This window comes from Colias philodice, chromosome 24 (assembly GCF_061535455.1).
Source record: "Colias philodice isolate Cphi_HAF_F1 chromosome 24, ilColPhil1 Martin Lab GWU primary, whole genome shotgun sequence".
In the NCBI taxonomy this organism is placed as follows: Eukaryota; Metazoa; Arthropoda; class Insecta; order Lepidoptera; family Pieridae; genus Colias; species Colias philodice.
The window spans coordinates 386884-410579 of record NC_143109.1 but is presented as its reverse complement, the minus strand read 5'-3'; the positions used below and the strand labels follow the sequence as shown (position 1 = coordinate 410579).

Sequence of the window (23696 nt, the reverse complement as noted above, 5' to 3'; positions counted from 1 at the left end):
GTAACAGACAGACAGACAGAGTTACTTTCGCATTTATAATATTAGTATGGATTATAGACTAGTAATGTCTAATAATCTAGTATTTTTTTAATTACTCTAGTGACAAAAAATCGAGAAGTCCGACTAAATAAAACGTCTCGAGAATATCATACTTATGTTTAATTTTTTTACCTTTTGCAGTTACGTATTCAATACGGTTCCAGTACGCAAGTTCATCTAACCCTCGGTACTTCGGAATTCGAGTTAGTGGAGGACCTGGAGTGTAATAGGGAGCCATGGGATACTTTGCCTCTTCAGGTATTTACATACTAGCTTTCAGCCCGCGGCTCCGCCCGCGCAAATAAAAATCCGCATAGTTCCCGTTCCCTTGAGATTTCCGGGATAAGACTATGTGTTAATCCAAGTTACCCTCTTATATGTGTGCCAAATTTCATTGTAATCGGTTCATTAGTATTTGCGTGAAAGAGTAACAAACACACACACATCCTTACAAACTTTCGCATTTATAATATGTATTAGTAGGAGGATAGGATTATATTACTTAAACATAATATTATGTAGTTTTATAATTTATTTTTGCGAAAAAGTCGCGGGTTCGAATCCTTTCTCGTGAGAAAGTATTTTCTTTTGTAAGTTAAGAAGATTTTTCGACAGTCGATAGCGATAGATTATTTTAATTAAAATAAAATAACTTCAGAATTTTATAATACATAATTCACAGAAATTAATACAAACCTTTCTGTGTGGCACTATGAAAACGAACAGATATATTTTTACTCATATATTCATGATTCTAATTTATACAAAAATTGAATAAATCGTCCCTCATAATATTTTAATACCATATTTTTTCTTCTAGGATCTCCTCCGAAAAGACAACAACGACCTAACAACAGTATTAGAAGTGGAACTCAATAATTCCTTCCTTAAAGACGGTCTTCGCATCATCATACCACCAGACATCGATTCAGACCCTGGTCTACTCAACTATCAGACTCTTAGAGAAAATTATTCCGATTTCTACCAGAAAAGAGAAGCAATACTTAGAAATTATGCCCCCATATACTTATATGCTTTGGATAGATATGGGACTAATATAATATTTAATGAGACAGTTAATAAAATGGCGGTATTTCGAAGCGATGAAGATTTCTGGACCACTTTCAGTTTATATAATGTTGAAAAGACTGAAAATGATAAAGAGAAAAAAGTGGAAAATACCGAAGGTGTATGGAACGCTGAGTCGTCTGTTTTTAATGCTGAGGTATGTTTGTGTAGAACTTTGGATTGGGTGAACTGATTTTGAAGTTTCTTATTTTATTTGAAAGCGTTGCCTTTCGTGTGGTCACATTTAATTCTGGTCCAGTATCGATGACAACGCTGTTTAGTTTTTTGTGAAAAATTATTATTGGTGAATTATATTTCGGTAAATGTGCATTAAATTATGTAGAAACAAATTGAAATGTTGGTTTTCGCACGTTGAAAAATAATTGTGTAATTTATATTATGTAAATTTTAATAATGTTACTTTTGAACAGTTACGTTTTTTACAATATTATCACCTCATATTTTACTACAATTCGATAATATTATGTATATGTCTAGGTGATAAGTTAGTACAGTTTTAGTTATTATTAAGACGTAAATAACAACGCGTGGTAGATACGCCGTTCTCTTACAATCGCATTAAAATATACTAGCTATCCGCCCGCGGCTTCGCCCGCGTTTTCAAAGAAAAACTCGCATAGTTCCCGTTCTCGTGGGATTCCCGGCATAAAACCAATCCTATGTGTTAATCCAAGTTACCCTCTCTATAAATGCTAAAATATTTCATTGTCATCGGTTCAGTAGTATTTGCGTGAAAGAGTAACAAACACACACATACACATCCATCCTCACAAACTTTCGCATTTATAATATTAGTAGGATTATGTGTATAATACTTCCAGAATCTCCAAGACTTCCACCAAATAAAGGAGATCGATCCAAACGCGCAACTCTTGTTCGTTCTCTTCTTTGACTCTTCTCTCTCTTGTCAAGAAGAGTTGGGAGAAGTTAGCGAGTGCACGGAGTCGGCTAGAGACGGGAGTGAGCTGCCGGAGTCGGATAGAGATCTGTTGAGAGGTGGTATCAGGTAAGAGATAAGAAGAGAAGGAGGATATAGTTTAAGTTGGAAAAGGACAGATTTTAACTGTTGTTCAGCTTTAAAAACGATAACTATAAGTTTGAAACTGCTATTAGTAGTTACAAATATAATATAATAAATAATTCATCTACATAATATAATCCCGTATTATATGTTGGTTTAGTTTAACTGGCCATTTATTAAGACCAGACTTATAAAATGTATATATTTCGTCTGAATGTAGTTATTTTTAGAAAGATCTAACTTAGAAACTCCATTTTTATTACACGTTATAAATATATCTATCTATGAATCGCATTCCAGTAAAACTTTTTAAATTGATTATGCAATTTAAGTCCTTAAAACCTGAATCAAATACGATGTTTGATACTTCAGTAAATGCAATGTGTAAATATTTCAGACACACACAAGAACAACCAGCACAATCTGATGTGCGTGCGCAGGAAGAGAAGATCGCGTTCATGAATGAACTGCTCGATCAGTGGGAGTTTATATGTGAGTACAGTTTTATCAAAAATGGTACAGTACGTTTAATAGTTTATAAAATTCAATTTTATAAATTCAAGAAGACCATAATATTTAAAGATATTCTTATGAACTAGCTGTTGCACGTGCATTCTCTCGCGGTGTCAACGACTACTATTTGTTGAATCATAGTTTCTTTCAAATCAACTTCTCCCTGTTGTTTTATTTATTGCGTAAGGAATACATATTATTATTTTCAACATAAATATTTCATATTCTATTTCACGTAGTAATTTTAAAATTACATTTTTATTGTTATTTATAATGTTTTAATTTCTAGCAAACCCACCACCAAAACACCACGTAAGATCAACTTGGCTGATACTAGACGATAGCGACATATTGAAAAACATAGACAAATCGAACACAGAGACTGAGAAACGAAAAAAAGAGCCCGCCAATAGAACTGTCAAGAGTCGCACTGTGTTATTGAGCAATGTGCTGAAGTTCGCTACGGAGTGTGCGCAGAGTTCTCTGTTGAAGCAGTGCTCTGTGTTGAGCGAGGTAAGGGAATTTGTGTTTTATTACTATAGAAATAGAGTTTGTTTTCGAATGTGTGGTTAAAGGAATAACTCTAGTTCGTGATGGAATGCGTGCAAATCTTAAATGTTGTTGCAATGTTGAGCGAAGTGAGCGGTTTTGTACTTTTTTTATCATCGTAGTAGTCTATTTTCGAATGTGTGGTTAAAGTAATAATTTTAGTTCGCCACGGAATGTGCGCAGTAGGTACTCTGTTGACGCAGTGCTCTGTGCTGAGAGAGCTGAGCGGTTTTGTGTTTTAATGTTTCAGCAATAGAGTCTGTTTTCGAATACAGACTTTTACTATAGAATACGAATATTATTATTATAGAATACGAAGAGATACTGTAATCTTTATTAATATCGGAATAAAGTTTATATTCGTGGAAATCAAAATCTTAAAATAATTTTTCTCTACAGATTCACGTGAAATTACTACAGCGTTTGATTCTCGCGTCGTTCGATCTTGCGAGGGAATTACAAGTGATCCCCAAAAAGATACAATACGTTGCAAGACAGGAACAGCACTTGTATGAGGTAATTTATTTATTTATGGCACTAGAGAATTATGAAAAGTACTTTCATATATTTAATGTTCATTGTTATAGTAGAGCCATTTTAATAGGCAACATTTGACAGTTCGACAAAATTCAAAAACGTAACCTAGTAACGACGACATAGAATAATATATTATTTTGTTTTGTTTGAACTGCACATTTGCTTAACTTGTTTCAATTACGATCTGACGCCAAGACGAGCCAAGCGACTACGCGCACGGGCACTACCTACCTTTTCTCGAAGCGCTTCGACTTTTTTTGAACCCTCATAACTTGGGTTTGGATTATGCTAGATCAACAAAATTTTAGGGATATATTGTCAATAGCGGACTTATTGAACATATTAAGTTTTAATTACATTAGCTTTTATACTTCAGATTTTATTTATATCTAAAAAACGCTAATTTCGTTACTGACTCACTGATGATCATCAAAATTCTTAAGGTATTTCCTAATGCCCTAGAAAGCTGAAATTTTGTATGTAAGCTAGTATTAGCACACAAACAACAAAAAAATTATAAAACTTGTAACTTTCATCCCCCAACCCCTTAAACTAGGGGATGGTTTGTATGAGACCTGTAATTTTAAATTAAATTTTGATGACGCTAGAAGTCTAATCTAATAATCTAAAACTTGGTTCCCCTAGATATATTTATGTATAGGTACTCCTTGTTAAAAAAAAAATTAAAAATTTAATCGACATATATTGAGACATATACTTCAGATCAGATCATATAAATATGAATGAATAGAAGTGTAGCGAACGTCTCCTGCCTCTTACGTCCACACAGTAGCTAAAAATATAAAAAAATTGTTACAAACAACTTACAAAAAGAAATGAAATCCCACCAAAAACATTTTCATGTAAAATGTTGCCAAGACGAGTCCATATGACTCGCCCTGTCAAAAAGTTATCAGATCTCATGTAGAGCCAAGCTTCTAACACTACACGCCCTAACTCTACAAGGCCTAACTTCACAAACTCTACACCTTAGTCAAAATATGTGGCTTGGCCGTTCGTTACTAAAAGAACTATTGTATAACACAAAAGTAATGAACAGTGAATTAATTTTTCACCTTACGCCGATGTGAATGTAGCGAAATGGCCAAGCCACATATTTTGACTAAGGTGTAGAGTTTGTGAAGTTAGGCCTTGTAGAGTTAGGGCGTGTAGTGTTAGAAGCTTGGCTCTACATCAGATCTGATAACTTTTTGACAGGGCGAGTCATATGGACTCGTCTTGGCAACATTTTACATGAAAATGTTTTTGGTGGGATTACATATTTATGATAATAATGACCGATACAAGTAATTTTAAGATTTGATTTTACTGATAAACCATTCTAAACATAATAAACAATTTCTGATTTAAAGAACTGACGTCGCTACAATTTTGTGTCAATAAACCTTTTTTATTTTTAAATACCAGAGACGTTACTCAAAAAATCGAAATCTGCCATCTAGAATCGAATGCATTGATTACTTGTGAATAAAAATCATCATAAATTAATAAATGCGTTGTGTTTTGTTAATATGAATATAATATAGATTTCTATATACACATTATAATCTATTCTCGATCGATTAAGCAATATATTATGTTATCTTATAGCATATAATTTAGATGCATTACAGACTTTATTTTAATCCTTTTTAAAATCTTTAGCTTCGTTGGTCAAAAACACATTCAGTTTAAAAGTTAAAATACTACAATTTTCATGTTGGGAATGTTTTATGCACTTACAGATTTTTAAGCTATTGCATAGCTTCTATCGCGGGCCTTGAGCGCGGGGACCGAATCCAGAAATTTCGTAACGAAAAACCTCACGCTCCCCACTCCGACGGGCTTGGAGGTGTGGCTTGAAGGCATAGCATGCAATAGCTTTACCGCGGCAGTCCCCGAGTGCCACACGTCTTTTTTATATTTGGAGTTTCTTGCCGATTCTTCTCCATAGATATTGCTTTCCGAATCGGTGTTAATTGTTAAAAATATGTAATGATGATTCGAAAGTGCTTCTTAAAGAAGTCTAATTGAATAAGTAAATGTTTGAGTTTGAGTTTAAAATTAAGCATTTAAAATTTATTTTCAGACGATAACCGAGAAATTCACAGAGGGAGAGAAAAAACAGGAATTGATACAGTTACTCCAAGAAGTGCTGGATGAAATGAAAACCGATATTCAGAATATGGACTGGAGTGTGGATGGTTTGTTTTAATATTGGTTAAGTCGTTTTTGAGTGAATTCATAACATACAAAAAAATATAAACAGCAACCCTTAAAAGATATAGAAAACTTTTTATTTGTATGTTCAATAATAACTTTAATAAATTTAACCTTTTTTAAATTTACAAAAAATAATAGCAACGATAATAATGGCAAGATTTTTTTTATTATAAAAATAATTCATAATTTTTTTCTTCTATAAGAAATCTGTTATTGCTTTGATGTTTGAACTCAAGCTTATCATTTATTTGTTCAACTCGACCTTATTTAGTAGCGCTATTGAATCGTCCAAATACAAATCGAACACAGAAAAACGTAAAAAGCAGTTATTATTAATAACTAGCAGTCCGCCCCGGCTTCGCCCGTGGTACATATTACGTTTTCTCTACATAAGAACCATCCTCGTACTTCAAGGAATATAATAAAAAAAGAATTAACGAAATCGGTTCAGCCGTTCTCAAGTTATGCGCTTACCAACACATTTTGGGATTCATTTTTATATTATAGATAAATCTATTATTTCCAGATCTCCCCTGCCACCAAGACAAGCAATTCCTAATATCGAACTCCACTTTCTATTCCCCGCGCGACTCGCCCATAATACAACTTAACCGTTTTAAACCCAAAGAAACCGGTCATAAATCAAGTCAAAAAGACTACGATATAACGGACTCGAGTCAGCAAAGTGAAGAATTGTCGGACGTGGAAGAGGCGCTGTCGTACGACAGTTTTAACGTCGACGACTACGATATCGTGCCGTCGCATGATGAAAGTTTTGCGGGTAGTCAGAGTTATGGATTACAGGTAAAAATATATGGATATGAAATAGTTTCTCGTGCCGTTGGTAATTAAATTTTGGTGGCCTTGGTTACGTCTGGGCTTATTTGCAAACTAATTTTAGAATAATGTTACTTTTTCAGGCGTAAAAAAACAACCTATTTGAGTGTAGGTATGTCAGTAACGATCACATTTTATTTCATAACTTACTAGCTTCCGCCCGCGGCTTTGCCCGCATGGTGTTTTGATAAAAGGTAGCCTATGTTCTTTCTCAGGATCTAAAGATTGTCTGTGCCAAATTTCATCAAAATCGGTTGAGAGGTTAAAGCGGGAAAGCGTAACAGACAGACAGACAGAGTTACTTTCGCATTTATAATATTAGTAGGGATAGTAGGGATTATTCAAACTCAAACTCAAACATTTATTTATTCAAATAGACTTCTTTTAGAAGCACTTTCGAAACGTCATTAGGTACATATTTTTAACATTTACCACCGATTCGGAAAGCAGTATCTAGGGATAAGAACCGGCAAGAAACTCCATAGTTGCTCTTTTTAATCATGTCAGTTTTACAATTTAATTTTACAAAATACATATGTAACATCATAATATATTATAGTAATATGCCAAAGAAGAACTCATGAAGAAAAGACTTTGGTTTTGCATAACCAGCGTTTACAACATTACACAAATTATTTAACCAACATTAAAATATTATGTTGTCTTAAGTCTTTTCTTCATGAGTGTACGTGTGCAGACGGCCGCCATTTGTCGTGAATCGTACTGTACCTTTTTATTAAACATACATTTCTCGCAGTCTCATTTATTGATATCTTAATTTCCTCTAAGATTTTTCACTTATTCAAGAACTAGCGGTCCGCCCCGGCTTCGCCCGTGGTACATATTTCGCAAAAGTAGCCTATGTTCTTTCTCAGGGTCTAAAGATTATCTGTGCCAAATTTCATCAAAATCGGTCCAGTAGTTTATGCGTGAAAACCATACATACATACATACAAACCTTTCCTCTTTATAATATTAGTATAGACTAGTAACGTCGTGTACTTTTTTAAGCCAATTTCACACACATTTCAGAGCATAGTTGGCGATTCGTTCGGCACTCGCTGCCAATCTTCAAGCGTGTGGAGTTTGTCCGGTTGTTCCGCTCCTCTGTCTACTAAACACGCATCGCTTGATGTACAGAGGACAGGTTAGTATTAACTGCAATATTTATATCTGTTATCACAATACTTCATATTTATCTATATAATATACTAGAATTCCGCCCGCGGCTTCGCCCGCGTTTTCAAAGGAAAACCCGCATAGTTCCTGTTCCCGTGGGATTTCCGGGATAAAACCTATCCTATGTGTTAATCCAAGTTACCCTCTATATGTGTGCTAAATTTCATTGTAATCGGTTCAGTAGTTTTTACGTGAAAGAGTAACAAACATCCATACAAACTTTAGCCTTTATAATAGTATTAAGAAAGATAAAACTCAAAGGTGACTGATATAGTGATCTATCAACGCACAGCCCAAATCACTGGACGTATCGGGCTGAAATTTGGCATGCAGGTAGATGTTAGGACGTAGGCATCCGCTAAGAAAGGATTTCCCGAAATTCTTGCGGGAACGGGGAAAAACGGGGATGCACGTACAAAGTCGTGGGTGGAAGCTAGTTTTATTATATTGTTATAATTATTGACGTACATGCTAAAAAAACAGCTATACTGAAATTATACACCATTTTTTTCACAAGCTAAACTCTGCTTATGCAAATGTCAAGCAGAGTTTTGATAAACATTATTTAAAGGAGATTGCCCAAGTGACTATGGCACTTGGTATCACAATCAAACTTATTGTGTCAAGATGAAATATAGCTCAATTTAAAGCTTGATGTTAGTACTTTTAGAAACGATTAAAGTTTTTATGTAAATAAGCCGCAGTTCACGACAATAAAAATAAAACAATAGTTTTATTCAACGCTTCAAAAAAATACTTTATCGAGTTTAAACTAACGATGAACGTTAAGTTTTACATTTATTACATAGGTAATATTTTAATTTACAAGACAAATGTGAAAAGTAAATCGTAATAAACATTATTTCAAAATAAATAACGTCGAACAGTGCGTCGAACATATTCATTCAACTATGACATATGACGCAGGACGCTTGCAAGAGAGATAGATATATGTGTCAAAACAAAAACTTTTACTTTTATTTCTATTTATTCGATATAATTACGACTTAATAGTGATAAATATGATCATTATAAATACAAACAGGAATTAACAATATCACGAACATGTGACACAACTAGTATTTTACCGATTCCATACGTGGTCATACATGTTTCAAAAGAATAACTTTTACTATTATTTCAATTTATCCGGTATAATTAAGACTTAATATTGATACATATGATCATTATAAATACAAATAGGAATTAACAATATCACGAATACGTGGCACAACTAAAATTTTACCGATACCACCCGTGGTCATTCTCCTTTGATCTTATAGTTTATTTTGACAATTATTTCGACACGAAATACACAATAGAGTAGGTATGTTTATTTTGTATACATAATTGAGATTTGTATACCTCAATGTTTTTGTTTCAGTTCTCTCAAAACTTAGCCACAAGATAAGTTTGAAGCTAGTCAATTTCGTCGATTGTCTGAAGGATGCATATTTCGGTACATTAGAAAGGTAATAATTAATTATTTCTTTATTCTATATTTACAATTTAAAGTGTATATTATATATTTTTAATTCACTTGAATACATACTTGATTCAAAAAAGAATGATAAATCACCGAGCCAATACATTTCGAAAAAATGGAAGTGGACGCGTCTTGTGAATGCGTGTAGTGTCACGTGTGTCGAATGTCCCGTGTTGTGTCACGTGTGTCGAATGTCCCGTGTTGTGTCACGTGTGTCGAATGTCCCGTGTTGTGTCACGTGTGTCGAATGTCCCCTGTTGTGTCACGTGTGTCGAATGTCCCGTGTAGTGTCACGTGTGTCGAATGTCTCGTGTTGTGTCACGTGTGTCGAATGTCCCGTGTTGTGTCATGTGTGTTGAATGTCCCGTGTAGTGTCACGTGTGTCGAATGTCCCCTGTTGTGTCACGTGTGTCGAATGTCCCGTGTAGTGTCACGTGTGTCGAATGTCTCGTGTTGTGTCACGTGTGTCGAATGTCCCGTGTTGTGTCATGTGTGTTGAATGTCCCGTGTAGTGTCACGTGTGTCGAATGTCCCGTGTTGTGTCACGTGTGTCGAATGTCCCCTGTTGTGTCACGTGTGTCGAATGTCCCGTGTAGTGTCACGTGTGTCGAATGTCTCGTGTTGTGTCACGTGTATCGAATGTCCCGTGTTGTGTCACGTGTGTCGAATGTCCCGTGTAGTGTACCACGTCAGGGTGTTTCACTCCGAAGTTTAGGTATGTTCCGCGCTAGCTATTATTTATGCCTAAAGTTGACGTTTGTTAGGGAGTGAACCTTCTGTCCCACGTCCCGCAGGTGCCTGCAGTCGCTGGAGGGCACGTGCGCGGAGGCGTGCGGCCGGTCGGCCAGTGCGGCGGCGCGGGCGCTGGCGGGCGCCGCGCGGGCGGTGGACCTGCAGCCCGCTGCTTCCTACTCGCTGCTGCGCGGCCTGCTCGACTCGCTGCGGCGGCTGCTGCACAGGTACCCGCTAGTGTTGTGTTTTGTTTATTCGTGAAAATAGACCAACGATTCGTGCAGTAGATTATGAGTATATTGCGAGATAGATGCGATAGAGGACATCGTTTTATATCATATAGTTTTTTTTGGTTCACAACTTGGAATCGACCCAAACAGGCTTAAAAATTATTTATTTAAAACATTTGCGGTGTAATTCCTAAATTAGTGAGTACATCATGTACGGTGATAAATGTGAAATTGTATGTTTGTTAAGCTATTGCATAGCTTCTATCGCGGGCCTTGAGCGCGGGGACTGAATCGAGAAATTCCGTAACGAAAAAACCTCACGCTCCCCACTCCGACGGGCTCGGAGGTGTGGCTCGAAGGCATGCTATGCAATAGCTTTACCGCGGCAGTCCCCGAGTGCCACACGTCTTTTTTTTTCACAGCGCAGTAAAACTCTGCCTAAGTACGCATTTTTAGGCAGAGTTTTTAAAATAAAACATTATTGTAACTATTAACTAATAAAGCTTTTCCGCAGATTGCGCGTGCCGGGCGGCGGGTCTGTGGACGCGTGCTGTGCGCTGAGCGCGGCGTGGCGGCGGCAGGCGGCGCTCGGCGCGCTCGCCTCGCTCAGCGCGCACCGCACCGCGCGCATGCTCTCCCACCAGGTAAGTGGCAGAAGTGGAACTTCTTTGTGCGATATTCGAAGATCGACAATTAACGCTTTGCTTCATGACGTTACTGTATTGCCACGCGACCTTTAATCACCAACACGCATACACAACACGCATATACAACAGGCATCCACAACACGCATCCACAACACATATCCACAACACTCATACCTTCACAACACGCATTCACAAAACACTTTCACAACACGCATCCAAAACACGCATACACAACACCGACACGCATATACAACACGCTTGTGCGTGCACGGCAACGGCACAATAACGCACACGCGATTGTACATCAAAATGAGACAGCCTTATTCAACTATCGAAAAATAGATAACTGAATTAAAATGTGAGCCACTTTTTTATACATTTAAAAAAAAAAAAGTATAAATTTAAATTCCAGATCCTAGAGCGTCTAAGCGTAGCACACGAGCGCTATCAGTCAGCGCTCGCGTCGCTCGAAAGCGCTTTGTCGAATCGATTGCATCACACGGAAGACGTTAAGTTGGCGATAAGAAAGAAGTAAGTTACGAATTAAATTGTATATAAATTATTGTACAAAATAATGAATTATCAAGCCACGGACGATAATATTTAAGTCCTTGACGGTAGTTTCAAAAATATTCTGTTCATATAAACTTAGTAGACTTTAGTAGTTAGGAAAGACATGTTTTTTTCATCTATTGACTGCTACCTTCAAATTTAGAATAAGAAGAATAAGAAAAAAATAAATTTATTATGTTATTGTTTATGTATGTTACGAGTAATGCTATAAAAAACAACTCAATGAATGAATGAATGAATGACAATTTGATGGTATTTTCTTACAGATACGCACCATCGTTCGCTCGTCTATGTTTAGAGAGTACATCGATGTGTGATCTGCTCATGTACGGAACTCCGGATTTGGGCCGAGAGATCGGTGCGTATGTTACAATATTTTATTATTATTTCAATCGTGTTCCATTACTATTTTTATTTTTAATCGTATTTGAAAGTTGATATGTTACTAAAAACATTTATTTATTTATTAATATTTTATCGCTCTTTGAATTATTACAATAATGCAGCGATTTCTTCCAGACAACCGGAGAGAAAATAAATTAGAGGAAAGTCGAAGTGAAAAGGTGGAACGTGACACTCGACATAGGGTCTTTTGTCTGTTATAATTATTAATTTATGTGTCAAACCGGGTAAAGCATGGACAAGCGGCTAGTTAAAAAAATATGTGTGCGTGTACCAGTGTACATACGTAAAAAGTGAAACTTCTTTAAGACCTTATTTTTCAAAAAATAATTTACTACTTGCAACTTTACAGAAATACGCCGAATCACGCGTGGTAGGGATAGGAAAAAGATGGCGCGTAACGGAAAAATGTCACGCGTAACCTAAAAATGTTACACTAAATTTTTTTCCAACTCCCATATAGAAGTTTCACTTCAAAAATGGTTTGAGACGATTGACTCTAACTCGTGTTAAATATAGTTTAGTAGCGATGCCCTCTCTAGTACGTAGTATATGGTAACTCAATGCTTTTTTATTGTTTGTTCGGCATTTCAACGGGTTTTTCTTTGACTTAAATATTTAGACATTAATTGGATTTTAAATGCGATTTATTAATTATATTATTACTATAGGTCCGCCCCGGCTTCGCCCGTGGTACATATTTCGCAATAATAGGTAGCCTATGTCCTTTCCCGGGTATCAAAATATCTCCATACCAAATTTCATGCAAATTGGTTCAGTAGTTTAGGTGTGATTGAGTAACAGACAGACGGACAGAGTTACTTTCGCATTTATAATATTAGTATGGATTATATTACATAACTGTGGTCTGGTCAGGTCGCGGGCAGTACGGCGTGGTGTACGCGGTGCGCGGCGCGTGGGCGGGGCACAGCCCGGTCGCCGCCAAGTCCGTGCTGCCAGCCGACACAAGGCATTACCACGAACTGGCTATGGAGTTCTTTTATACCAGGTGAGATTTGGGGAGTTATAGGTGGCTAGCGATACGGCCTTTTTGACGTGACAACGTCTTATAATTCGATAGAGCCGGCTGCACGCAAAAAACATGACTCATGCGGCGTTACCTCGCTCTGAGGCGTTCCATGTAAGGCTTGAAGTGCAAGCGAGAGCGCGGAACGAGCGACAAAGAAGCACAATCGGAAGTTGTCACGTTCAACTATCGTCAGTAAACCGACTTTACAGACAACCATTTTTTTTTTAATGGGAAAATCTTGCATAGATACCCACGGCCTCCGGGGAAAGGGCCGTGGGTTATGTCGGATACCTACCGACCAAAACCCCATTGTATTCCGTCAAGCCGCATCAACGACGGGGCCACGGGTATAGGTAGAATTCGTACGGCCTGGGAAAAGCTCGCCCGAACCGTACTTCTTGGCGTAGTCTCGTTCGTGAGGGTTGAGCACACGATTGCAGTTGGTTCGATGCGCTTCGTGATCGTTGGCCTAGATTAAACGATTTATCACCATCCACGTCATCATATATGAGTGTGAGACTTGTGGGCCTTATTGTCGCTCCAGAATCGGGCTTTTTAGCCGCGAATGACGCTGCCCTAAATCGTGACAGTTATAAAATAGTTTATCAAATTAATAGGAAAATTGCAACACTAATAAATTCAACTTTTGAAATTTAAATGTAACTGCATATTTATGCAGTAGATCATATGATCTATTGTAGATCAAATAGACCAACGACGACGATAAAAGGGCAGCATTTAATAGATAAAGACCAGTCAGTGTCAAAATGCGTTACTCTTATACATTTTTTTGGTCAATCAATACTTTTGTGTTTGTTGTGTTTTGTGACTGTTGACTGTTGAGTAACCCCAGTAATAGTATGTTATATCTTAAGACAGAAACTATATAAGTATGGTAAGCAGTTAAAGTAGATTCGTATGAAATAGTACTTCTTAATTTTCTTATTGCAAAAACAAACTTATTTTAACGTATTATAAACCTTATTATTTTATATTCATTATATTATTATCCCGACGTTTCGCGTACTTAGCAGCGCGGTCACGGAGTGAATGTCCTCCCGCTACCTATCTAAACTATGTATATGGAAATTGTCCCTTAGGAGCATCCCCCCGCACCCGCGCATAGTGCGTCTCCTGGGCTCGTTGGTACAAAGAAGCGGCGGGGGCGAGGGGGTGAGCGTGGTGCTGGTGTCGGAGCGGTGGGCGCGCGACCTGCACGCGGCCGTGCGCGCCGGCCTCGCGCCCGCGCAGCGCATGCGCATAGCCTGCGATGTCGTGGACGGTCAGTGGCCTTCATAGAAAGAAATAAAAAATATTTATTGCCACACTTAACAACTGCACATGTTACACACACTTAACAACTGCACATGTTACACACACTTAACAACTACACATGTTACACACACTTAACAACTACACATGTTACACACACTTAACAACTACACATGTTACACACACTTAACAACTACACATGTTACACACACTTATCAACTACACATGTTACACACACTTAACAACTACACATGTTACACACACTTAACAACTACACATGTTACACACACTTAACAACTACACATGTTACACACACTTAACAACTACACATGTTACACACACTTAACAACTACACATGTTACACACACTTAACAACTACACATGTTACACACACTTAACAACTACACATGTTACACACACTTAACAACTACACATGTTACACACACTTAACAACTACACATGTTACACACGCTTAACAACTACACTGTCGGGCTTCAACACCTGAACAGCGCTGATTTTCAGTCTGCACGTAACTTTTTATGTCCGAGGCTCACTAAGTCTACATTTAAATACAAATACCGACCAAAAAACATTATTTTCGTTTGTTTGTTTTATGTTAAAAACTAGCAGTCCATAGCTGACTAAATAACTGAATTTTTCAAATCGGACCAGTAGTTCCTGAGATTAGCGCGTTCAAACAAACTCTTCAGATTTATAATAATATAAGTATAGACTAACGTGACATTCGGTAAACATTTTCTTTTCTTGTGATCGCAATAATTTAAATTCCTAATAAAAAACATTATTCTATACATCGAAAGTATATTTTAAAATTTTCACGAATGACAAGGACCGGATGTTGGCGAAACCTTCATCATCTACGCTTAAGAATATGTCCTTCAATCGATGCCGATGTAGTTAAGTGTAAAAATAAACAACAGCAGATTCTGTATCCATATTATAGTAGCGTATTTCAGTCAATGTTATTTAGATCATTATTAAATTTTCAACTACTATTTTTATCGCTAAGTAAGCGTTATTTTTCTAAAAACTTTGATATTATAATGTTAATGTAAAATTATCGAAGCCCAATTTTGATCATAAAATGAATCGTGTTCTTATTGTATTTCCCTACACTCAATATTATTCGATTTGCAGAACTTAATTCAGTTAACACTATTCCAGTATAGTATCTGTGTTTGCAAAAGATTTCTCCATTGATGACACTATATGATAAAAGTTTGTTTGTCTTTAATTTCGCTCCGGAGCCATTTTATGGCATGAATTTCGTGTCTGCAGATAGTTAGGAACGGCTCGTTGAACACGATTTCAATTCAAAGATCACTCTTCAAGCAAATTTTCAAAGTTCAATCGTTTCCAGGCCTGCGCTACCTGCACTCCCTCGGCCTAGTCCACCGGGACGTAAAACTAAAGAACGTAGTAGTGGACGCGTCGGGTCGGGCCGCACTAGCGGACCTGGGGTTCTGTGCGGCCGGCGCGCTCGTGTGCGGCTCGCTGGTCGGCACGCCGCTGCACATGGCGCCCGAGCTGCTGGCCGGGCGGTATCACGCGGCGGTGGACGTGTATGCGCTGGGAGTGCTGCTGTGGTGAGTGGCATATAATAATCGAAAAAGAAAGAAAAGGATTACAATTAAATTTGTGGTTTCTATTCTACTACGTGAAAAAATCGTTTGAAATGTTTGCATTGAAATGCAGGAACGAGAAATATTTTATTAAGCTATTGCATAGCTTCTATCGCAGGCCTTGAGCGCGGGGACCGAATCTAGAAATTCCGTAACGAAAAAACCTCACGCTCCCCACTCCCGACGGGCGGAGGTGTGGCTTGAAGGCATGCTATGCAATATTTATTTATATTTTAGAAGAATCTACAGAACGAATAGATTCATATTTATGATGTATCCCGAATTAAGATAGAGGTAAAAAATATATCTTTCAATCAGAAATAAATATAAAATACTTCTAAAATATTTCTTACAATTAAACAAGACTTAGAGGTAAATAAATCCTAATCTTACCGATTTATCCTATATTGAAGTAAGGTATAATCGAATAATTTCGTTGGTACATACGGGGGTACAAAGCATATTCTTAGCAGTATAAAGCGGTATAATAAAACAAAATCCGATTTTAGGTAAATAAATAACAAGACTTTTTTTATTCCGCTTTGCACTGCTAAGTACATTTTTTTTCTATTTCTACTGTTATTTAAAAAGTAGCACCAATGATGTGACAGTAGTTATCTTGGATCGATTTTCTGTTGTGATTTACTGTAGAAACAACTCAGGTTAATAATTATTATTGGAATGATGTTTTCTAACACTATTATTTATTTTCAGGTATCTGTGTGCTGGTACCGTCAAACTACCCGCAGCATTTGAATCATTCCAGAATAAAGAACAATTGTGGAGTAAAGTGAAAAAAGGTGTGTGTAGTATCACTATATTTATTACTAGCTGTTCCGCGCGGTTTCACCCGCATTGCTTCGCTCCTGTTGGTCTTAGCGTGATGATAGCCTCCTTCATAAATGGGCTATCTAACACCGAAATAATTATTTAAATCGGACCAGAAGTTTCTGAGATTAGCGCGTTCAAACAAACAAACAAACACACAAACAAACTTTTCCGCTTTATAATATTAGTATAGATAATCGATAAATTAAGAAATATAAATTATTATTAGAAAAACTACGTTACCCTCATAAATGGAGCAAAGTTGTATCTACGAAATGTAATATTGTGTGATGTGTCCAACCAAAAACATGACGGTAGGAACTATTTGGTCCTTCGAGCCGGATCCACCATTATTATTGTTTTTCTGATTACAAATACATTTTCCATTATTTTTTTTTAAAGTGAAACTTTTATTACATCGTCTCAAACTTTTTGGTCTGTGTAGCGCATGTCGCGTGACGGTCGGCTGCCGAGTAGGTATAAAGCAGTGTTCGGAAAGTTTCATTTTTACCGTGGTTTCATAAAACCACACAACATTTTTATTCTAATTTAACACATTTTCCCAGGGCTCCGCCCGGAGCGTTTGCCCCAATTTTCAGACGAGTGTTGGGACATAATGCAGTCGTGTTGGGCCACGGACCCCAGCCAGCGGGCCCTACTGGGGGACATACAGCCGCGGTTAGAGAGGGTCCTGAGGGACGCGGAGAGGGAGGGGAACCAGAACCTCACGTATAATAGCGGGGGGGAGGAGGATAGCTTGAATATGACAGGGTTGGATGGGTAGGGGAGGTATACAGGATGATTAATTTAGTGAAAAAAACTTATTGAATGTATATATGCAACTATTGGCCGGTTTAAAAAAATGATGTTGAATGTATGGCATATTTGTATTGTATTGTATGTTACTGAGTTTTTGAATTGAGTATTTGAAGTTAAAAATGTCTCAAATTTCTAAATTTCAACCATCCATCCCAGTCAGGGTTGATTTACATCACATTATAATATTATGAAGTTTAAGGTGTTAACAATGTAACAACGATGAATTAATAAAATTACGGTTAAAATAAATAAACTTAAAGCCAAACATTCCTATGTTGAAATAATATAGCAATATTTATGTATATCGTAAATTTCTTATAGTTATTTCTGTGTTTTCGGTATATATTATAAGTTTTTTATATCTCTAGTAGTAACGGAAAAATCACTTGTATACTGCGCATGAAGAGAATCCCTTCCAAAAATTTTAGGAGATAAAAATGTTATATTTTCCGAAATGTATGTTTTTGGGCACTTACTTATATTTCTGAACAACTTTTTCAGAAGATTTGAAAAGAGTTGTATAAGATGGTAAGATTATAGTTATAGGAGATAATAGATCTTCTACTGTAGATCTGTGATAAAGAAGATAATTGGAAGACTAGGAACAGATCCATATCGTGTTTGAAATGAAAGAAAAGTTTAAATATTAATAATTACTTTAATAACTAAATAGCAACACGTTTTAAATGCGTTTACTTTTTCAAACTTTATGTATTTTTGTGTATAAGAATTTGATACATGTATTAATAGGTTTTAATAAAATTATATATTATCAATAATTGGTGCTAAATATTATATTTAAAACTCGTATAAAACGCAATCTTCTTTTCTGCGTTAAATTGTTTAAAATAACTTTTCTGTATTTTTGTACATTCATAGTAATTGTGATTTGTTGTTGGATTATTTGTAATACGTATTATTCCTTCCTTAAACAGATTTTTAATTAGGAAAGATTGATGAAAGTATACTTACTTTTTATTTATTTTTTTAACTATCAGTTATTATATTTGTAAAAAAATTACAAACTACTAGCCAATCGTACCGGTTTTGCTTTCCTGCCTGTAAGAAAAAGTTCAGTGTTAAACAGAAGAATCACTTCTCTATATTATAATTCTGAACGTTTCAATAAAATAATCATTATAAAGAAAAGATCTTTTTAGTTTCCAGTTTATTACAATATCCATATTTTAAGCTCTCTTTAACATGTTCATAACTTTATACAATATAGTGTAGTAATGTTCTAAATATGTTTTTTATTGTTATTTAGTTAACAGCTGTTATGAATAAACTCAATACAACTTTTAGCTAGCAATTTAATTACAGTACCAATTTGATATTAAAAGTTATTTCCAAATACAGTTTCTTAATCGCATAGCAATAATGAAAATAGGATGTTTATTATGTAGTTCACGTAATCCTATAATTTACAACTAAGGGCCAGTTTCACGACTTGCTGATAAAGTCACTGATAGCCTATTCTACACCTTGATTGAAGTTTTTCCATTTCATACATTATATTCATTTTTAATTTACAGATAAGTTAAACAGAAAATATCCAGAAGTTGTGAAACTGGCTTTTAGTATCTTAATTAGTAAAAAAGACAATATAGTATTGATATAATCTAACAAATGTCTGTATCAACAAGCTTTATAACCTATATTTTGAATGATTTTATTCCTAACTAGCGGTCCGCCCCGGCTTCGCCCGTGGTACATATTTCGCAATAAAAAGTAGCCTATGTCCTTTCTCGGGTATCAAAATATATCCATACCAAATTTCATGTAAATTGGTTCAGTAGTTTAGGCGTGATTGAGTAACAGACAGACAGACAGAGTTACGTTCGCATTTATAATATTAATTATGGATTTTAAATATTTGTCATTAACGATCCTTTTTCAATCAATTTTCTTCCATTTCGGTTCAGACCATTCCTAATTTTTCAATTATTGTTGATAAATATTTTAAATGCCCTTTTCATTACAATAAGCGTCCGCCATTTTAATTATAATGTTGTAATTTAAATAATTCAAAATGGCGGTGAAATATTTTAGGTTATGTATTGTTAAGTCTGCTTGCTTTGATTTATGTGATATTTATATAAGTATTGTTATGAGTATATACCCTCAGTGTTTTGTTAAAATCTTTTATGTAAGAATGATCTCGAAATTTGGTACAGTAAGCTTATAAACGTTTTAGGTTAGAAACGATAGGTGGCGCTGTTTCAAAATCTTCATTTTATACAATTTACTCCTTTTTAATATTTTTACATTTATAAGAAATTGTGAGTGTGTATGTATTTTATTTTAACTTATTTTCTCAGTTGTGTTTTCTATTAAATAAATCTGTTTTACTTTTTATTCCAGCGCCATCTATCGATATTTTAAGATATTTGTTGAATGTTATTTTTTCGTTAAATAAAAGTTAAAACGAATGTATTGTGTATAGAGCAGGCTCCAAGGAGATGTTCGTTTGAAAAAATAGCGGACCTAAATCTGACTTCTGATATATATTGTATAGATCCCAGACATCCTATAGACAGATGTTGCCAACCAGTTTTGTGGTCCCCCTCCCGCCACCCCGGTAATTAAATATGGCATACAAAGAAAAAAATAAAAATTTCCAAAACATGCCGTGTGGGGTATCAAATGAAAGAGCTTATTGAGTAGATCACGAATATATAGCATACTATAACATTTCTTACACTTTCTCTAAGATTTTTTAGAAGATTTACGAAAATGCTCCATTTTTAAATTATTATTTTAAATAATTAACAATAGTCCATTGTTTACGATTCAATAGTTCGTAATATAATATAAGTGAGCTATATGTATGTGGTGGATTTGATGACCCCACAAAATGTTTTAAATTGCAAGGCGCAACTTTCACTGAAGTTACCGATTTGAAATCTAATCACACAGAGGCTGATTCAAGAATGTTCATTATGATTAATGTGATGTAAGCCCTGACACCGATATTTTTGTATTAGGCCTTTATTTCTGGCATAAACTTGAAAATATACTCGCCATCTTTGAATGCTCCCCCCACTCCCCCATGCAACTATTTCACTGTACGAACTATTGAATCGTAAACAATGGACTATTGTTAATTATTTAAAATAATAATTTAAAAAATATATTCATGAGTTTTCAATCTATAGTGGTTTAAAGTTAACTCAAAAATGGAGCATTTTCGTAAATTTTCTAAAAAATCTTAGAGAAAGTGTAAGAAATGTTATAGTATGCTATATATTCGTGATCTACTCAATAAGCTCTTTCATTTGATACCCCACACGGCATGTTTTGGAAATTTTTATTTTTTTCTTTGTATGCCATATTTAATTACTGGGGTGGGGGGAGGGGGACCACAAAACTGGTTGGCAACATCTGTCTATAGGATGTCTGGGATCTATACAATATATATCAGAAGTCAGATTTAGGTCCGCTATTTTTGCAAACGAAACTCCACTGAGAGTCCGGTCTAGTAACAAAAAGTGCGTATTATATTATTGTCACAAAATATTATCCAATAATAATATTATTGTAAGAACAATTATATTTTCTTTAATAAAGTATTTTTATATGAGCTATTTGTTGTTTTATTTTAACACATCACAATTCACAACTGTTATTAATTATAACAAGACTATAATTCCTCATTAAACAGAAAAATTATTGAAATTTACGATTAGATCTGATAAAGTAACTTGAACTTTTGAAAATACCTACATTCCCTTACTTGAATGACAATCTTACGTCGTGAACGTCTATGGCACTTTGCTGTTGACCTCAGGCATTGCATCCGCTCGCTTGCCCTCCAAAAATATAAAAAAATTCACTATAAAAAGTGCACACACATCTCGTTTCGAAACAGCTTGGCAGGGAATCTACTACTACTAATCTACAGCTACTTAAAATAATATAAAGGAAGTTTAAGAATTAAGTCAGTTCCTATCAAGGCCAATCCACATTTTAACATATACGTTTAGGTTTATAACGTTTACAATATAGGTTTATAACGTTTATAGCAGACATAAAATTAGCATAAAATATAATATTGTGGATGTGAAGAATTTATCGCGTGCAGTCTAATTATTAAAATTATTACCAAATTATCCTTTAATTTTCTCGTGGGTTTACGTAAGTATATGAACCCTAAGAGCGTATACGCACTATGCGGGTAGCCGTCCGGCTGACCGCAAGCACAATTATGTACGGAATATTCATTTCTATGCGCACTGTGCGGTCTGCGGTAGCCGCATCGCAGTGCGCATAGAAATGAATATTACGTACATAATTGTGCTTGCGGTCAGCCGGACGGCTACCCGCATAGTGCGTATACGCTCTTATTCTTTGAGATTAACACTGGGTATCCAATAGGTCGTATAAGTTTGCTGAATCGATTTTTACTTTGACATTTTTACTCTCTTGCTAAATAAGACAATTTTCTTCTCAATATTCATATAATGTAACGGGAAATACGGTTCTTTTTGTATTTAAAATAAATATCAAAAGAAAATCTCATCAAAATCGACCACAATCTTGTATAGGTACCTATCTATTGGTATTAACATTCATTATGGAGTAATTCTACGACATTGCATTCCTTTATAATTCCAGCTAACACTGCACATAGGTTCCCGCACTCCAAACCGTGTAAATCACCGTTATTCAATAAGTAATAAACTATGAAAAAAGGATTTTAAACCCATTCTCCGCGCGCCTGGGAACAATTCGCTCGTTTTTATAAACCGCTTCAATAGAAGCTAGGTTTTCATTAAATCTACCCCAGAATTTGCATGCATTATTTAGTCTTTGTGGTCGCGTACGAATTCAAACTCGAGTATTATGTAAATGCGGGCCCTTTCAGTGATATGTGATTTTATTCAGAAAAAAGATACCATCCGTCATACAGTGGAGTCGGAGGCAGTTCACTTGAGATGGGATTTAATTTCGCTGATAGTTTTGGGTTGGTCTCGAGATACAAGACGTCTCAATGTCTCATGTTTTATCCTAGGTTCCTTTTAGTATTATGAATAATATGAATATATAAATTTTTACTCGAGTTAAGTCTCAGATACCAATTTCAAAAAAATTCAATATTTTAGTGGTAACTAAAAACATTTAGTGACATATCACACTAGCGGATTGCGAGCGGTTTCAAAGCGGAGCGGGTGCGCAACGAATACGTTGCGGTTGCGCAGCGAATTCGTTGCGGACGCGTGGCAGATGCGCAACGTTTACGTCGCAGTCATGTACACTCATTAACAAAATGGAATCCGTGCTGGTTGTTACTTATAACTTGTGATAGTATAATAATTATGAGATCATTATTTTTTACGAGTTTCATAACATGTTAATGATTAGGGTATTGTTTTATCTATTAAATCTTGGTCGAAATGCAATCAGATAACTTAATTGCTCATTAAGAAAGTTCATTAGTGAAATAAATGTTAAAGCTCCTTAACTAAAACAGGGCTATCTTATTATTAGATAAATAGCAGTGAATAGAAAATTTTATCAAGCAACCAGCAACTCACTATCACTTTGCTCATAATTAGGTTCACAAAATCTCTTTATAACATACGTTGCTATGGGAGAGATTATACTGGTCAGTCGTTACATACTTTTGGAATGTATGGTACATTCTAAAAGTCCTAGTAATTCAATTTTATAGCACCTTTTTTTAACAACTCCAGTTGTTATTACATCTTTAGTTAACTGTTAAGTAAGTGCATTTCCACAGTACGGTTAAAAAATTGAGTGCTACAGAAACGATGGAAATATTGAATGGAAGTTAGGCAAGGCGGAAGGGCTGGCTTTTGTGCGAGAGTATACAAAATGACGCGTCCGCAACGAATTCGCTGCGCAACCGCGGCGTGTTCGTTGCGCGCCCGCAACGTATTCGTTGCGCACCCGCTCCGCTTTGAAACCGCTCGCAATCCGCTAGTGTGATATGTCACTTAAACTTTCTCATTTTTGCTACAGAGTGAGTAGGTTGTAGCTTACCAAAAGTTTTGACTACTACATCCATTTCAAAACGCTTTCTG

At 35.8% G+C, this 23696-nt stretch overlaps 1 protein-coding gene across 2 annotated transcripts in view; it reads left to right on the top strand.

Annotated features, from left to right (window-relative positions):
- Window positions 1–21236, top strand: part of LOC149477582 (dual serine/threonine and tyrosine protein kinase-like) — a 42087-nt gene extending 20851 nt beyond the window's left edge. The window contains exons 4-23 of one of the 2 annotated variants that reach the window (XR_016317573.1): window positions 181–297; window positions 860–1264; window positions 1950–2134; window positions 2547–2641; window positions 2952–3175; window positions 3611–3727; window positions 5838–5952; window positions 6498–6775; window positions 7841–7955; window positions 9372–9459; window positions 10268–10432; window positions 10950–11079; window positions 11495–11613; window positions 11922–12013; window positions 12934–13066; window positions 14188–14369; window positions 15741–15966; window positions 16717–16802; window positions 17397–20087; window positions 21132–21236. Coding sequence is in view for 1 of the 2 variants with exons in the window: in XM_089710418.1 (XP_089566544.1) it covers window positions 181–297; window positions 860–1264; window positions 1950–2134; window positions 2547–2641; window positions 2952–3175; window positions 3611–3727; window positions 5838–5952; window positions 6498–6775; window positions 7841–7955; window positions 9372–9459; window positions 10268–10432; window positions 10950–11079; window positions 11495–11613; window positions 11922–12013; window positions 12934–13066; window positions 14188–14369; window positions 15741–15966; window positions 16717–16802; window positions 17397–17614 (3090 nt within the window). In the remaining variant the exon portion in view is untranslated. Of the gene's footprint in view, window positions 1–180; window positions 298–859; window positions 1265–1949; window positions 2135–2546; window positions 2642–2951; window positions 3176–3610; window positions 3728–5837; window positions 5953–6497; window positions 6776–7840; window positions 7956–9371; window positions 9460–10267; window positions 10433–10949; window positions 11080–11494; window positions 11614–11921; window positions 12014–12933; window positions 13067–14187; window positions 14370–15740; window positions 15967–16716; window positions 16803–17396; window positions 20093–21131 lie in introns of those variants that run through there. The other variant, XM_089710418.1, reaches the window with a different exon arrangement.
- The last annotated feature ends 2460 nt before the right edge of the window (window positions 21237–23696 follow it).